Raw genomic sequence first — 17,360 nt, forward strand, 5'->3', positions numbered from 1 at the left:
CGCTGCCCGCCACCCGGCTTTTCCCGCAGGCAGGGAGGCAGGGAGGCTTTTCCTGCAGGCAGGGAGACAGGGAGGCAGGCAGAAAGAATATCGGTAAGGGAGGGAGACCAACCCCGCTATAGGCAGGCAAGAAGGAGAGCAGGTAGAGCCAGTAGGCAGCTGTCTGGCGGCTCCACTCCTACGCCGCTCCCGCCCTGCTCCTGCGGTGGCTAACCCTGCCGTGGCTCGGAGGGACAGCGGCTTGCAACTCACGGCACTCACCAGGCGACTCAAGGGCTCATGGGTTCTCAGGCTCACGGGCTCTCGTTGCCCCCTCTCGTTGCCCCCGTGGTTCCTCGCGGCCCCCAGGCTCACGCCGCACCGGTTACCGCTACTGCTGCTGCCCCCGCTCAGACTCGCTCAGACTCGCGCTTGTGCTTGTGATGCAAGACCTGGACCATTGTTTTCTATACCGAGCATTACCCAGGTCCATGGACTAGTATGGGTCACCCCATTATTTTGTAATGGCTGCAGCACCATCCGCAAGGGTAAAATGCCATGTTGTGCATTTCTGTGCACAAGGTGGAAGGCACCGGGTGGTGCCTGCCACCTTGTGCATGGACATGCAGGGGGGTACCATAGGTACCCCCCAAGTGCACCCCCCCACACCCCCGGAGTCTGCAACGGGCCCCCTAGTCATGTCCTCACCAGCCTTTCCATGGCGGCATCGCTGCCATAGAAAGGCCTTTAAAAACCAACATCATAATATGGATGGTGGTGCCTGCTAGGCACCGCCACCATATATGTGCCCCAGTTCCGATCCGCCATCGCAATCAGCCCCTAAGTTTTGAAGATGGGGGCTGTAACCTCCCAGATTGGAATCTGTATTAAACTTCCTTCCTAGCATATAAGGGGCTTACTGGTTGCTCCCAGACAATTTCAATCATCCCCACTGGATTGAAATAGAATGTTCATTACATTCCCCCTTCAACACCGCCGCCATTAACACAATGACTAAATTTAAACCTACGCTTTCTCAACAAATATTCACTGAAAATGCACATGCACTCAAACTATTAGACAAAAGCCTACCAAACTCCATCCATAACTCTACATTAGCATCACTCTAGCACAACCCCAAAATCAAGGCGGAGGCTATTGATAATTTAGGCACCTTGTGGGCTTCCAAAGGCAGAAGATATATGACACAAAAAAAATCCCACGTTCCTTTGCACAGCTGTAAGGATTACATAAACGTTTTAACTTAGATTTCTACAGTTTCCTCATTCACTAAGTAAAACTGTCTACATTTAAGCATGATGAACATCCAACTTTCCTGTCAGGACTGATTACATGGCACTCCTCATGACAAATATATAAAACTAAATCCAGACCTCATTCAACACTAAAATTATCACTTCAATTGAAATGGTCCTGTCACTTAGAACCAGAAATTGTCGACTACATCACAGATGAAAAATGCTCAACAACAGGTAAGACTGCACTATGCAAACAAAATTTTATCTTCACTCCTACAATCAAAATTCTTTACAATTAATTTTCTCCTGGACCTCAGACAGGCTACACAAACTAAAGCCCTGAGAAAGTGACGCTTGTTGAAACTGCAAATTATCTGCAGGCTCCCAGGAACATATGTTCTTCAGTAGCCACCTTCTGATTTCTTATTGGTTCTCGATCAAGAACCATTTAGCAACTCCATTTACCACTCCTGTCCTCCCAAACTTCCAAATGATCATCCTGAGCCCTAGGGCCTCTTCAACTGCTTGGAATCCCAAGCCCAATGACATGGCCCTGTTAGACCTTCTGTTAACAATTGCGGTGAAATTATCCTATCAGGATGGAAATCATTCTCCAACATATCTCACTACACATGGTGGTGAATTACCTATCTCAGGGGAGCCCGCAACTCCCAGGATGAATCTCCAAACAACCCCAAGATATCGAAGGAAGTTTGGCCAATGCTAGATATATACATGGAAAGCAACAACATCACCCTTTCCCCGTGGCTACACAATGAGATCGTTATCTAGGACACTGCAATACTATTTCCGTGCTTGCATTCTCCCTGCCCCTCTTCCCTCTTCTTCCCCCTATCGTTGTGCTTGTTCTAATTGTGATACATCTCTGTGATATACAATCCACAAGATGATATACATACCTTCTGATGATCTCTCGGGACTCACCTCTTCGGTTATACAGATCATAAGATGTGTCTCTACCAAGCAACTATGGTCAGACCCTAACTCATCTATCACAGGACATATCTTGATGCACTCACAAGTTCTACTATTTCACTGTCTAACAATAAATACAATATAGGGAGTTGTAATTCAATACCAGAAATTCTATATGTATATCAAATGTTTTCTTATCATTTTACTCACCCTATGTATGATGCATTAAATGTGAATCCGGGGAGCGTGTAGTGGGGAAAACTCTGCAAACTCCACGAGTGGAGTGGAATTTCACCACCAGGCCTATTTTATTCACATATGCAAATCCTCTGCACACGTGGCTAAGAAGGCTTAAAGATCTTGAATTAAAGCATCTGAAAATATAGAGACAAGCATCATTGTGCTATGTTATGTAACTTTATGCATTTACTTTTGAACGTGTGCAGATGATTTGTATACATAGCAGAAGTGGTCTGCTGGCCACACACGTGGGGATCTGGTGGTTTTTCCCTACCTTATGCACCATGCCAGATTACCTGCCATAACTGATTTGTACTTGTTATAGACCTTAGAGCGCCATTTTGCCTATTGCTAACAACTGACTGTATAACTAGTTTATTCACATACCTCCTTTTGCTCTATTGAAAATGTTTGCCATTCAGTGGGAGACTGTGGGCTATATCATGAAGGTGTGCCTTCGTGGAGGGCATAGCTGTGCGCCTCTTTTTCTGCAACATCAGAATTTGTCAGAGTTAGTGCATTTGAGGCAGAGAGAACAGCGCAGTGTGCAGTGGTTGTCTCTCTTTGGTTCCTGGAAGTGGTGCTTGCAGCTCACTCTCAAATGCGAAGACATTATAAGTTACATTTATGAACTTTGGACATACAAACGAACATACACCCGTGCCATGTGCAAGTGTGCAGTTTTCATGAAACAGACCCATCACTTCTACTACCGAGCCAAGGGCCGAGTCAAATACATTTTTACTGGCGCTATTACTTGTCCTTCGTGGTAAGTAAAGCAGCTCTTGGTACAAGCACCTTTACCAGTGCATTGGAAAGCATATTTCTGAAAGTGTTTGTGGCGACACGTTTATATGTGCTTATTTGCTGTGTTGCACTTGGTGGTGATGTATTGTGTTTTTTGTCACATGATGTTTTCTGTGCTGCATTATTACATAGTGTTTTTAGGTTGAGCATCAGCACGCATGCGTTGTCTGCAAGACCTGTGGTAGTCAGTATATGGCGTGTAATCCCGCCTGCTGCTTACCATAGGCTGACTCCTGAGTCAGTCTTCTTTGCTGTCTCCTTATTGGTTGGTGCTCCTGATATATCACTTCTGTTGTATCGCAAGGAGCACCGACCAACTACAGTTTTGTTACCCTGTACGTTTTACTTTGTTCTGTTTAGGGACTACTTCATTTATTTCATATTCTGCCACCACGGTGCCCAGCATGGCGCTCAGCTCCGTTGTTTTTTTTGTTTTATTATCACCATGGTGCCCTCATCACGAGCCGCCATGCACATACCTTAAATATGCACGGGTGCAGTGCTTTATATATTAGCACAGCGCCCACTTTTTACATTTATTTTAATTGTTCCCTGCCTCGTGTTGTTTTTCTTAGTTGTCACCATGGCACAGGTGCCGCTCTTTATATTTTAGCACAGCACCCACTTTTGAAATTTATTTTAATAGTTTCATGGCTCGCGTTGTTTTTTTTTGTTGTTATTTTTGTTCTAGCCATGGCACAGGCACTGCGCTTTATATTTTAAGCCCGGCGCCAGTTTTAATGGTTTCCTGTCTCGGTTACGGAATTTGCTTTACTTAAAGTGCAGGTACTTCGAGGTCACCAGTTCTACCTGAAACCATTGACACAAATTAAGGACTGCGTAGAAGTCTTTAATGCTAAAGGTATGTCTGATTTCTATCTTGTCGAAACATTTAATTACCAGTCTATTTTTCTTTTGCCGCGTCTTTCCAGGGTGCAGGAGAACAGGAATAAATGCAGAGACCTTCGTTCTCGTTTTCAGAAGTATTCAGGACAGCGAAGCAGTGGCATATTGGCTGTTGTGGCCTGTAAAGGTTGTACATTGTTTAATCAGACAATCGTGTTGAATTGTGCTGCATGTAAGGCTATGTTGTGAGCTGACACTGGATAAACTACCAAAAGTTATCCAAGCCCAATCTAGGAAAGGTAATGCCCCTGTTCTTGGAGAGGAACATACCAATTCCATATTCCTGGCGAATTCCACATTTTCACAAAGCAATTAATAAACGTGCTGAGTCATGTCGTTTTAAGGCTTTATTTCGTAACAGACAAAACGAAGCACTACACAGAGTCATTTTAAGATGAATCAGTTTGTGGTCTGGCTCTGTTTTTTTCCGTACTTCCCTGCAGTGATTTCAGGTGCATCTTGGACGTTCCATGGCGGTGTTGATTAGAAGAATAGATAGTGAAAAGCCTGCCAGGAACACTATATTGAAATGGATATGCTGTAAAATGCGGCTTTCAAACAAAAGGAAAGCTTCAGAGAGTGCTCCATCGTGGGCTGCTTCAATAAAGATATTTCTGTCTAAACGCTGGGGTATTAGCATAAATGGAGAAGGTTTTGACCAGGTGACCACTTTATAGAAACAGTTGACATCGTTTCTTTGTATTGCATATGATGTGTTTCACCCTTTGTTCTGAAAATTGCCTTTGGGGTGGTGAGGCATACTGGTGCACTTTTTTCTATAAATAATCACTTCACTGCAAACAAAAAAACTTAAATAAAACACTTAAGCTATTTACAATGCCAATAGCTCTAACTCCACCAAATGCGAGACCTATTGCTTTGCAAATGCTTGTATCCAGTGGCGTCACTAGGGTTGGTGTCACCCGGTGCAGGCAACTCATGGTGTCACCCCCTCACGACTTACGGCATGGACCTCCTCCGCCCCGAGTCCGCTAGTGGACACAGTTGGCAAATAACGGGACCATACAGAATCCTTAGTAACGTTAGCAAATGTAGGTCCTATATTTACAAAATGTGCCTGTTAACAACAGTGTGCTAATGACTCATTAATCAGGTTGTACAGTGGGCTACCTGCTAGTCAACAGTTTATTGAAATTTATAATATCATAGGTATGGTACTTTGTACTTGTGTGGTGTTCCCACTATCCAGCAACACGATATATCAGTGGTCGAAGTGGGGGGAAAAAAGTAGGGGAACTGTGGGCGGAGAATCAGAGGGCCGGAATAACCCAAGGATTGGATCAGTGGGCGGAGCTAGAGGCGTGGCCAGAATGCGCAAACATCCCAATTTTTGGTATTTGTTTGGTTTCACTGCCCAGTTTTATCAACCAATGGATACACATGATTATTTAAGGTTATAATGAGTTATTGACAGTAAAATGTATTCACAAAGTGGGATATGCTTCTAATCACAGAATGTCCCCGAAAACGATAAAATGTGGAAGCACAAGCCATTTGTCTCCGAGCCATGGAGTTTCTGTCATCAGAACTTCTCCCTTTTCCAAAACAGCAGTTCAAACATGAATGGCTAAAACTCCTAGTTTGCAAATGTTTTCTAAATAATAATGGCTCTGCCATATTTGCCTCATAATGCAAGATCTGCAGCATGATCTGACCATTTAAACTAATAAATTGTTTGTAGCTCAAACGTATCAAAAATTAATAAAAAATTTGACTTGTGTTGCTGCGGAGTAGATGACAGTTAATAGCTCACTGTTCTATGTTAGGATTTTAACTTATAAACTGCAAGTAACAAAAGGATCTCTCTGACAAAAGCAGTAGCCCACTGGCCTATTTACATTATGTGCATTTTGTGATCTGCATGGTACATGTTCTTTGCCGCAGGTACATTAACCCTCTGAGCTACCTTTCCATGAGTAAAATCTTCCATTAGACAAAATTCCGATCTCTCTCTACGAAGAAGATTAATCACCAGAGTCATCATGACATTTTTATTGTTACCGAAAATTGCTGGAGGCCAGGAAGGAGGCAGCAAGCGCTTTTAAAACCATAATATACTTGCAAAAATGATGCCTCCACCTAAAGTCAGCACCTGGTGCGGTCACACTGGTTGCACCGCCCTAGAGCTGGCCCTTCTCAAGGGTCCTGTGATCTCAGTGACAGGGTCACTGTTGTTCTAGGGTGTACTGCCTCATAGGCCTGCCCACAAGACTGGAGGTGAACTTCAGTATGGATAGTGGTGGACAAGCCTTGAAGGTTAACCTACACTTGTCATGCTAGGGTCCACCTGCTGGTGCTACGACACCGGGGCTTCTAATGTCTTGTGAAGCCTTCTAAGGTCTAGCATGGGATTGTGCTCTCTCAGGAGAGTGGTCTGGCGGACTGGTTATTAAGGCTGAACCTGGTTCCCCAGTTCCAAATTCAGCAGCTCTGGCCATAGTGCCACATCCTCTCCCCCACTGAACACCATACTGCCCCACTGAGAAAAACTCAGACTGCCTTCAACTACAACCCAATTGTTGCCAGCTATAAACACCTGGATGCGGCTCAATTTAAATTACGCACTGGGCAAGAGCAATATGTGGCCTACAAAAAAAACATGACAGCATCCAGGAAAAAGCAAAAAATCATAGGGAATGCAACATTTTGCAAACCATGTGAAATGTAAGCAGGAACAACATCGTTACCTTAACACTTTTACACTCACTTTTCAGAAATCAGTGAGTGCTTTTGCCTGAAAAGTTAAGGACATGACAACAGGGCCCTGAATGGACCCATTTCAAATGCCATTGCTTATATCCTTACCAAACATAAGCAGTATGGTAAAAAAAGACAACATCCCAAGATACAGAGCAGCAGTGCAAATTTTGTTTTTCAATCCTCACATTGCAGTACCTCCAGGATTGGAGCACTAGTTGAAAAAGCCCAGGGAAAACAAAGCCAAGACAACAAAAATAGTGCTTCACTGGCAAACTCTGTAAAAGTGTCGCTAATGTGTTTGGGTGTGAATAAAATCAATCTGGCCAGTTTGCTACCACTCTGTCTTACTTTATTTAGTTATTCATTTTTCATATTTTTAAACTTTTATTCCAGATGCTGCACTTTGGAATTAAATGTCTGAAAAATAAGACATTGATTTCCAGCAAAAGTGATTTTCTTTTTTGGATCCATTTCACAGGGGAGCAAATAAAAGAAAGGAGAGGAGACAGTGCGCACTGCGCACAGGCACCTCCTCCTCCTGAAAGGTCAGGTTGCTCTGCGCACACCGGCCCTGTTGGTGTCACCCCATGTGAGGGTGACACCCGGTGCGGTCCGCACCCCCCGCACCCCCATAGTGACGCCGCTGCTTGTATCGTGTTATAATGTGGTTGATGTGTTACATTCTGTTTTGTTGCATTGTACCCTGTAACGTTTTCCTTGTGTTGATATTTTTCGTTTGGCGTTTTACGATGCTAATTTTTGTTGTGGTCTGTAATTACTTTAGGGATGTCAGCATTTCAGCCAAGAGCATATATATCCCTTTAAAGGTCAAGTCACAAACAACCATTTACAGTAGTCTAAGGTAATAAAACAGAGCCCCACTTAACCAACTGCCTAATCACCTCCAAAAAGGACCTCAAGATCCTCCTATTTGACAGATACCTTGGTTAACCACCCTCGACCATACTTAACTACTCGCTTTACCAGGAAACGAACTACGGGGCATATTATCAATGGCTATCGCTGGCCGTACATAGCGATAGAAATATTATTGCCGGCTATTGCTGAAAATTATCGCCATGATAATGCTATATTTACAACGCATAGCGCTATGGCGATAATATTTCAGTGGTAGCTGTGTTTTCAATGGAACATCGCTGGTTTTCCAGCGATGTTGCATTGAAAATAGCGATAACATTGCTGATACGACCCTGTGGTCCTCTCAGCATAATCCATCTCCCGTTAAAAGTATGCCTTAGTCAGGAATTTAACAGACATTAAATTCCTGAGTTACGGCTGAGGTAGCGCGATTTTTTTTATCGTTGCACCTCCTTGTTAATATCGCGAAGCTGCCTTCACGATATTAACATGTGTTGTTTTCACAGCCACGCCTTCTTTGCATCTCATTAGCGATGCGAGGTGAGGCTGTGAAAAAACGGGCTCTACATCAAGGAAACACGCGCTAGCGTGTCCTTGATGGTATTGCAATATAATTATCGCTGCTTTTGGCCCAAAAACGGACGCTAAAGCTGCGATAATTATATCTCCAGCCCTTGCTAATATGCCCCTACCTTCGTTATGAGACTCCATCCCGATCCATGCCTGAAGTGCGTGTGACCTCTCACCAATCTACCGCAATTGTTCTACCGATGCAAATGTCTGAATTCAATTACTGTAACTGTAACTTGCTGTACACTTGTATCCTGCTAGCGCTCTGATGCTTCGGGCCACGTCCACGCTATTTAAAATTGCAAACAAAAAAAAAAGCAGCATTCAAACTATTTAAGACCAGTCAACCAAAAGCTGTCACAGACCGTGCCACAAATGAGCTCTTTCGGTGCTGACGTTATGTCATACGCCAAATGCAGTAAACAACACGTTTGTGAGTGTGACATACCCTCGTGTGGAACATCTTTCCGGATGTGCATCTTTGTACGTACCTGCAAGCACCAGTTGTGTCGCGTGTCTGTTTTGCCACATTTGCGGTTTAGAATCTTTATCTTGTATGGTTATTCGGCAGCAATATCTCCCGATAGTATCCGAGGTCGTGAGATTGTCTATTTGGATGGCTCCAGATCGCCTGTCAAGAACATTTCCTACTGGAGTCAGACGGGCTGCGTAGTTCGCGTGGGTGTACGTGGGGAGATACGTGCTCGTGTAATTATAGATGAATGGAGACGGCCCGCAGAGATCCCCTGTGGTGAATCTCCAGGACACATTGATCATTTGTGCAGGATCGAAACTCCTGGGGTAGGAATACGTACAGGGGATGGTGACCGACCCCCCAACCCGCACACGGAGGGATTCAGGCTGTTCCACGCAGAAATCGTCGTCAGCAGCAACAGGCCCTGCGGAAAGAGGATTGGGAAATAATTGGCAAGGTGTCAGGTGTTACCAACTTCGTGTAAACACATTTTCTCAAAGCACACAGCTATGGCACAGAAACAGTTTGTGAGAGTACTCCACCTTCTTGCACACAAAACAATAATATACAAAGGGTGTTAAAACCAGTGGCAAGACAGCTAAGTTCTCTTGGAGTTTCGATCTGTTTTTTTAGATTAAAGCATGTCACAAAAAAACTGAAAAATATGTTTGAAGTACTGAGATCTGATTAAAAAAATGAGTGAGCAAGGCATGTGGTTGACCTTTACTGAGTGGCAATTCCAAGATTTGGACGAGATGGGCTCACTCACACAATGTGACATGCTTCATCATAGGCCACCTCATCACACCCTGGTAAGAGAGTACTACCAGGACGGACTCAGCCTAGGGAGCGGCCACAAAAGTGTCCTTCATTGCCACGGTGTCTCGAGTGCGATTACAAATACTGCTAGGTCATTTCGGGGTATGGACATGGATCCTGTGTTCCTGGCCGACCCCTGGGAGCTCCTGAGGTACTTTTAGATAGTAACTGGACCAAAGCTATCCAGAAAAAAAGAATTAATACCTAAGAACTCCCTAAGGATAGCTCAACCCGAGATGGAGTCCGTCCTGGTAGTACTGTCTTATCAGGGTAGGACTGGATGGCCTATGGTGAAGCATGCCCACCTCGTCCAATTATTGGAATTGCCACTTTGAGTAGGGGACATGGAGGGATCTAGCTGGAAAAATTAAAAACAGGAGATTCAGGCCTTGGGAATTCCCTTAGGCATTGGGATAGAAGGACACCACACCATCTTTTGTATTTGGTAGTATTTTGAGAGGCAGATGTGGGCCCCTTTCAGCCTCTTTTTCTCTGTGTTACACACAACTTTTACTGGGGGCATGTGATAATACTCCAGATGGAGCCAGAAAATTGCTGCCTTCTCAAGACGTAGTGAAGTAAAGACCAATTTTACAAACTATGTATAATGTCAGCCTTCTAATGTAGCATGTACATTCCAAAAGACCTTTGAAGTCAATACTATATGATTCCCAGTATGCGCTCGTGTAAATAGCGTCTGTAGGCCAGCATATTCAGGACGCTCCATCCTATTCAACGTCTTATGGTCTTTTTTCTGACCGAATACTCCAAGCCCTCTGAGGATATTGTTTTCTTCTTTTCTGAAGACTACCTCCTTATTGGGTGCCTCTCATGGGAAAATAAAAAAATTGCAGGCAGCTTATATCACTAGGGGTTGGCTCATCTATCCTCAACTATATCACCAAAGCAGTGTGCATCATAGTGGCAGATTCCAATTTGCATAAAAAAAAAACTGCAAACGCAGCCATACATTTTAAAAACGATGCACTGCCTACGTCTGCCCAGCCATTGGTTGGCCAGTCCACAAATCATTAAAAGCAAAGGATTTTAATCAATCTTTGTTTGCTGTATTTTCCCAGTACTGTGAGGGCAATCATAAAGTACAGAGCAACATTGTATTAAAAGTAAGTACATGAATTCTAAACTTAAAAAATAATGCTGCACCTTGATTTTGGATGAAATTAAGACGGTTCAAGTGATAATTCTGCTCGAGATAAATGGTATGCATGTGAATTATGCACCTTGTTGTGATTCATCCATTTTTTCGACTAGATGGTTTACATTTGGCACCTCTGACTGGGATGGGTGCAATCAGGGTGTTATGGCTGTGGACAGAGGGAACTATACTTGCCAACAGCCTCAGAATGTGACCAAACCTCACTACCTCCAATCTCATAACCCCAGGCTGGGAATGCTAGTGCCCTTGCCACTTGTCAATGCAGAATTTAGGGTTCTTACACTATTCTGGATTCCAGTCAGAACGGCTTCCGGTCAGGACACAGTACCGAGACGGCATTACTTTACATCACGGAACATCTTCGCCAGGTACTTGACTCAGGTCATACTGCAGCGCTTATATTATTAGATCTAAGCGCTGCCTTCGATACTGTGTCCCACCATATACTTATCCAACGCTTACAGGAGGCGGGAGTGACGGATGTCGCCCTCCAGTGGTTTCGGTCTTTTCTGGCAGACCGCTCCTTTAAAGTGGCTATACCACCTGGTCAATCTGCCACCTATCCCTTGGAGCTCGGGGTACCACAGGGATCTTCGTTGAGCCCGACAATGTTCAACCTCTATGTGAAACCGTTGGCTGGTGTCGTCAAACAGTGGGGTCTCACGATGGCCTCATATGCGGACGACACACAGCTAGCGGTGACACTTAGTGAAGACCCTGAGGTGGAGGCCCCCAGATTCCGTGCGGGTCTCTTGGCAGTAGCCGGTTGGCTTCGCACCAACTGCCTTCAGTTGAATGCCACCAAAACGGAGGTGTTGGTCCTAGGTAAGCATGCAGAGTTATGGGGAAATCAGTGGTGGCCATCGGAGCTTGGTGTCACTCCTATTCCAGCCGCTGGACTGAGAAATTTAGGAGTATGGGTAGATTCTGCGCTGACCTTCAGAGATCACACCAAGAAGGTGGCTGCTACGTGTTACGGAATTCTGCGTGGTACTAGGCCGGTCTTAAAGTACTTTGATCCCCCTACCAGACAGCTTGTAGTCCAGGCCTCAATACTTTCTCGGCTGGACTACGGCAGCTCATTGCTGTTAGGGGTGAATCAAGCGGAGGCCTCTAGGCTCCAAAGAGTACAAAACGCCGCGGCACGTGCCATTGTGGGCCTTCCCAGACATTGTTCAGTGTCTGGCACCATCACGGCCTTGCACTGGCTCCCGGTCAGACAGCGAATTAAGTTCAAGGCGCTGTGCCTGGCCTTTAAAATTCTGAAATCTTTTTCGCCGCCGACACTTGTTCCTCTTCTTACACCCTATATGCCTTCGAGATCCTTGAGATCGGAGGGGCTTCATCTGGCCATCTGTCCGCGCTTCAAGCTGAGCAGAATGGGTGGCCGCTCCTTTAGGGTGCTAGCGGCAGGCCTATGGAATTCGCTCCCTGTACACATTCGTGCTCTTGAAGATCTGCTCACCTTCAGGCAGGCGATTAAAACCTTCCTGTTCCCGGTATCTAGTTAATCTCTTTCCTTTTATTGTGTGTTATGTTATAGCATCTGTCAAAGCGCCAGGACGCCCCTTTGCTGGGGCAGCTGTGCGCTATAAAAATACCAAATAACATAACAAATAACAAATAACATATTCTGTGTCCCTCTAGGCAGAACGTTTACTTAAACTTGCATTCCTTAAGAGTGTTAGCTATTTCCAGCCTGTCGTGTTTTCCTCGTGCAGCATGTTGCTCTTGTATAATCCACACTTTGAACTGAGTCGCCTCCAGGTGTTTATAGTGAACCACGATTAAGAGCTCTGGAGTTGAGGCTGAAGGCAGGGCACAATTCTTAAAGTGCCTGTCAGTAAGTCAAAAAGGTGTTTGGAATACATAGCCATTAAAAGCCCTGGCCTCAGTGCAGAGCACAAAAAGCCATGACCACCTATTCCATTTACAATTGAGATTCTGTGCACATGTGTAAAGGAGGTACACAGATGCCAAAATATTGCCAAGGCGAAAGTTTTTTAAATAATAATAATGCAAACTTTATTCGGTTATTACAACCATCAGTAAACAGCATAGACCGCCCAGTCTTTATGCCTCATACATCACAAGCACTATTATGGAATCCTGGGACCGCACTAATATAGCCCACCAACTGACCACCTTCCCATCCCCCCTCACACCACTGTTTGATAATCCAGAGTTTCATCCAGGCATGGACGCACGGGCCTTCCATGCCTGGCGCGCCTCCTCTTGCCGGTCCCTAGGTCATTTTTTCGACGCGGACGGAATCATCACATTTACACAGCTTAAAGAATACTATGGCCTTTCAGAATCAGAGCGCCTGCCCTATCTGCAAATCAGACATTGGGCACTTCACCCGCATATCCGACCACAGGCACAGCGTCTTCTGACCCCTTATGAAAAATGGCTCATAACACGCACTTCCGATAAGAAAATGATCACCAACCTCTACAAAATGCTTTTAGCTACTACCACACACACATAGAACGCAGGCCGAACCCGCTGGGAAAGGGCCTGGGTAGGTCTCTAAGCCACAAGGAATGGGAAGGCATTTATCATAGGGCGCGGCATTCGGCATACCATATGGGTCTTACAGACCTTGACCAAGATTGCCACATATTGGTATTACACACCGGAGCGCTTACACCGATTTGACTCCCGCCAGAGCGCACTATGTTGGAGGGGGTGTGGGGAGGTGGGTACTCTCGAACACGTTCTCTGGAGCTGTAACTGTATACAACCATACTGGTCCCAAATCCCTGATGAAATAGATCTCCATTTTGAGACACAACTACCGCGATTTCCTACTTATGTTCTCCTTGGCTTACCCAACCCATTAACATACCCACTTAGGTCCCGGAGGGGTTGACTGATCGCTATTGCCTTGGGCGCAGCGACACAAAATATCCTGAGACACTGGTGCTCTACCCAACTTCCAACACATTCCGGATGGCTTCAGAGACTCTGGCTGGTGTTAGGCATGGCGAAACAAACTCTCACGGTAGCCGGCAGAGGGTCTGAATTCCCAGGGTTGTGGCAGCCCTTCTTAACCTTACTAGTGTCCGAATTCCGAGAGTTGACGTGTCCTCATTACCTTCGACTACTTCGCCTTCCAGACACACAGCTCCCAGGCAGCGATTACCTTCAGCGTCGCAAACAACTGCGCTGATCCCTAGAATGCTCTTTTCTGTTAATGGTGGACGAGAGGAGGGAGGGGGGGGGAGGAAGGGGAAGGGGTACTGTTGGTTTTCATTTATTTGTCTTGTTTCTTCTTTAATTTTTGCAGTCCTGCTCCACTCTTATTGCCTTTGGTAATGATATGCCCTGCGACCTCGTTGTCTCATTTGGACTGTCTTCAAGGAACTGAGGGTCTTGTTTTTTGTACTTGTTTGAAAATCAATCAAAGATTTAAACCATAAACCATAAAGTAGAGTGAACATAACGGAAGTGATTGAAACACTCTGAAGACCACTAACCTCACTAATGTTTAATTCAGTCGCACAATTCACTTTCAGTAATACTTACAACAGGATTGTTGCTGTTACTCATGGATGTTAAACAGCTAACAACCATTGACAAAGCCAATAAGCCTGGCTGGTTTTAGGTGTGTGTCAGTTGTGTTATATATTTGGATGCATTAACGGAAAGCTCGGAGAGGAACTAAAATACCGGTCGGGTGGCACACTATGGGAGTCACAGAAATGTAGTTTACCTGTTTAATCACACCCTTTATTATATAGGCCATGCCACTTAAAAAAAACATTCATCCCACTTAAAACCCTGGGAAGGTGAGAGGATTTCAGAACGCAGTGAGGAGAAAATAACATAGTATTTGACTTAATGACCTTGAGAATGTATACATTTTGTGAATGTGTGTAAGGAAAAAGAAAACCATGTTGGTAATTAGGTTCTAAACAACACATGCATTAAAGTAACTGAATAAAGAAGGCAAGGGAAAATGAATACATAAGCTAAACACAGTAAAGAATCTGATAGAGTCCAATAAATGCAGAGAAAATAATACCAATTTTGTGTTACATTATCTTAAATTTGTTTATTTAGCATGTGTTTGAAAATCTTCTTGGTACTGTAATAACAATACATAACGAGACCTCTGCAACTTAAATTACAATAAGAGATCAATTTCCAACGCTGAACAGCTAAAACCTACAGATGAAAAAGTAATGCTTTATTCCCTCTCCAAACTTGATCAAGCTTGGTTTTTGCCCCTTGACTTAGGTGCGCATATTCTTTCTTTTGCAATAGCCTTTTTGGGCTGCAAGGTATATAGTATTTCCACAGCACAGTCAGAATTAGAACAAAGAATTAATTGCCAATGTATACCTTGGTGGATCTACAAAGGTAGCATACATTTTTAGTTTCATTTGATCCTACAGATTTCTAGATTAATGTAAGTAAGAATAAGTAATCACGTTTGAAGATCTAGAGGCAGAGGAGCAGTGGAGATGTTACACATTCAAGCGAGAGACCAAGTTGAGATAGTATAGTCTAGTATTAAAAATATACTTTAGTGAAAGAGGTGTGGTCTGGTGAAAGAGCTGGAGTCTAGAGGAGAGGAGGTTGTTTAATACTGGAAGAGTAATCAAGTACATAGGGTTTGGTTGACCAGTCGCATTAACAGCTTTGGAGCCAGGAGATTACTAGCCTGATCTATTAGATATAAATGTGGCCCGAGTCCTGCCTTACATGCTCCATATCACCCCATATTTGATACTCCATACCACTGCTTACGTCGCCACATTGTCACTCTGCTTTCCCCGCCTGAGGTCTGCCCTGAGCCTGCCGCTGTTGTGGACACTGTTGGCTGAAACCAGCTGCTGAGAGCTGAAGGAAGTCGAAGGAAAGAATAGGTATTTTACTGAGGAGCTCATTGAGGAGTTGCAGTGGAGATGAGTGACAACACTCTCCCAGCCTGTGCTTGTGCCACGAGATGACTTAGGTGAAGTGAGCACAGTGGCTAAGAGCGGCCACGGCAGAAGGTAGAGCCCATGTCCCACAGAGGTAGTCCCGCTAGGGTGCAAACTGGTTAAGAAAAGGGAGACAGTATTTAATTGACACCCTGAGCCGATTAAGATATGGCAACTAGAACTCCATATGGTTATTAGCAGGTGACTTCAATGCTAACCTGCTAACGATAACGAATGATCAGGAAAGGTTGCATATAGAAGATAAACTATGGAAAATTCCACCTTCAAATGTAACTTTTCCCACTAGAAGGTGAAAGCTCTGTACTACTCTGACAACTGCTCTGAATGCCTTAGGTTTGAGAGCACTGAATGGCAGAGGCAGCACTGAATAAGAATCAGCATATAGGCACAGGTCACACCACAGACTGACAACACTTGACTACCTGTGGGTAACGACTCAGCATTTCCACTGTGTCATTAATTTTAAAATTGACCATACTTTTATAAGTGATCATGCCATATTTTCCTGTTCTTTCCACCTAAAAACATCCAGTTTGCAGAAAGAGCCAATGCTGGAACATCAATCAGATATGGAAATCATCAGAAGGATCCAATGTGTTGGTGGCTCAAATGTCAATATGATCGAGTAAATACAAGGATACCTACTGTCCTCACAAAGAGAATCTAAACAATGAATTGAAGGTGGCCCAAATTCACTAATGGTCTATAAAAATCTCTTGTTCCTTTATGGTCAAGTCTGCAGGTCCAATGCTCATATAACCTTTGTTTTCCAAAAAACCAAGATCTCTTGATGTTAAAAAGTTAAAAAAGACACCTAAATAGAAGCATAAGAGCTGCACACAAGGAGAGAGCAAATACTGCCTTGAAGGAGAAACATAAAATTCTACGCAAAAATTGATTGGCGCCGCATGTATGGAGAAAAATTGCAGGCGCAGGATGCTCAATGGAAGGCTGTTCTCTAAGCAATAAATTCACTCTCTAAACATTTTTGGCTGATGGTTCACAATTTTTCAGAGATCCAGCATAATAGAGAATTATTGAACATCTAAGCATCCGGATGGTTAGCATATATCTCTTCGCGGTATGTTGACCCTATTATTCAACTGCCCGTGACCAACCAAGATGTGACTAGAGCCTGTGCCCACTGCAAAACCCGGGATCTCATCATGTAGGACATGGTTGTTAATACCTGGGCCTCAACGTGTTCGGCAGGCGTTCCCGGTCCAAATGGACTCCAAGCTAGCATTTTCAAGGCTGCAAAATCAGTCAAAATGGCTGACCGTCCTGTTTAATAACTGGTTAACTAGGAATCAGGTGCAGAGGAGCTGGCAGCTCCCTCCTAGGTCCAATCCACAAAAAGGGCTCCTTTGACAAGCCAGAAAACATCTGCATCATAGCCCTACTGGGTGTGGAAGGGAAATGCTTTGCGAAAATCCTGGACAAAGAATTCGAAGAATGGGTGAATTATAAGCCAATGATCCACACAAACATGTTTTCAAAAGGGCAATGGAACTGAGGTCAAGCTGCTATGCATAACAGCACTGATTAACCATTCGACAAAAATGGGTGCAGGTCAACTCTTTAGTGCATTTATTGGCTTTGCCACAGCATTTGATAAGTGGATAGAGGTCTGCTGT

At 44.3% G+C, this 17,360-nt stretch overlaps 1 protein-coding gene across 1 annotated transcript in view; it reads right to left on the bottom strand.

Annotated features, from left to right (window-relative positions):
* Positions 1 to 17,360, bottom strand: part of LOC146862728 (uncharacterized) — a 492,767-nt gene that overhangs the window by 287,258 nt on the left and 188,149 nt on the right. Inside the window, exon 2 of the mRNA XM_085643288.1 lies at positions 8,789 to 9,196. Within this exon, the coding sequence (XP_085499414.1) occupies positions 8,789 to 9,196 (408 nt within the window). The remainder of the gene's footprint in view (positions 1 to 8,788; positions 9,197 to 17,360) is intronic.

Source organism: Triturus cristatus, chromosome 2_2 (genome assembly GCF_964204655.1).
Source record: "Triturus cristatus chromosome 2_2, aTriCri1.1, whole genome shotgun sequence".
Taxonomy (NCBI): domain Eukaryota; kingdom Metazoa; phylum Chordata; class Amphibia; order Caudata; family Salamandridae; genus Triturus; species Triturus cristatus.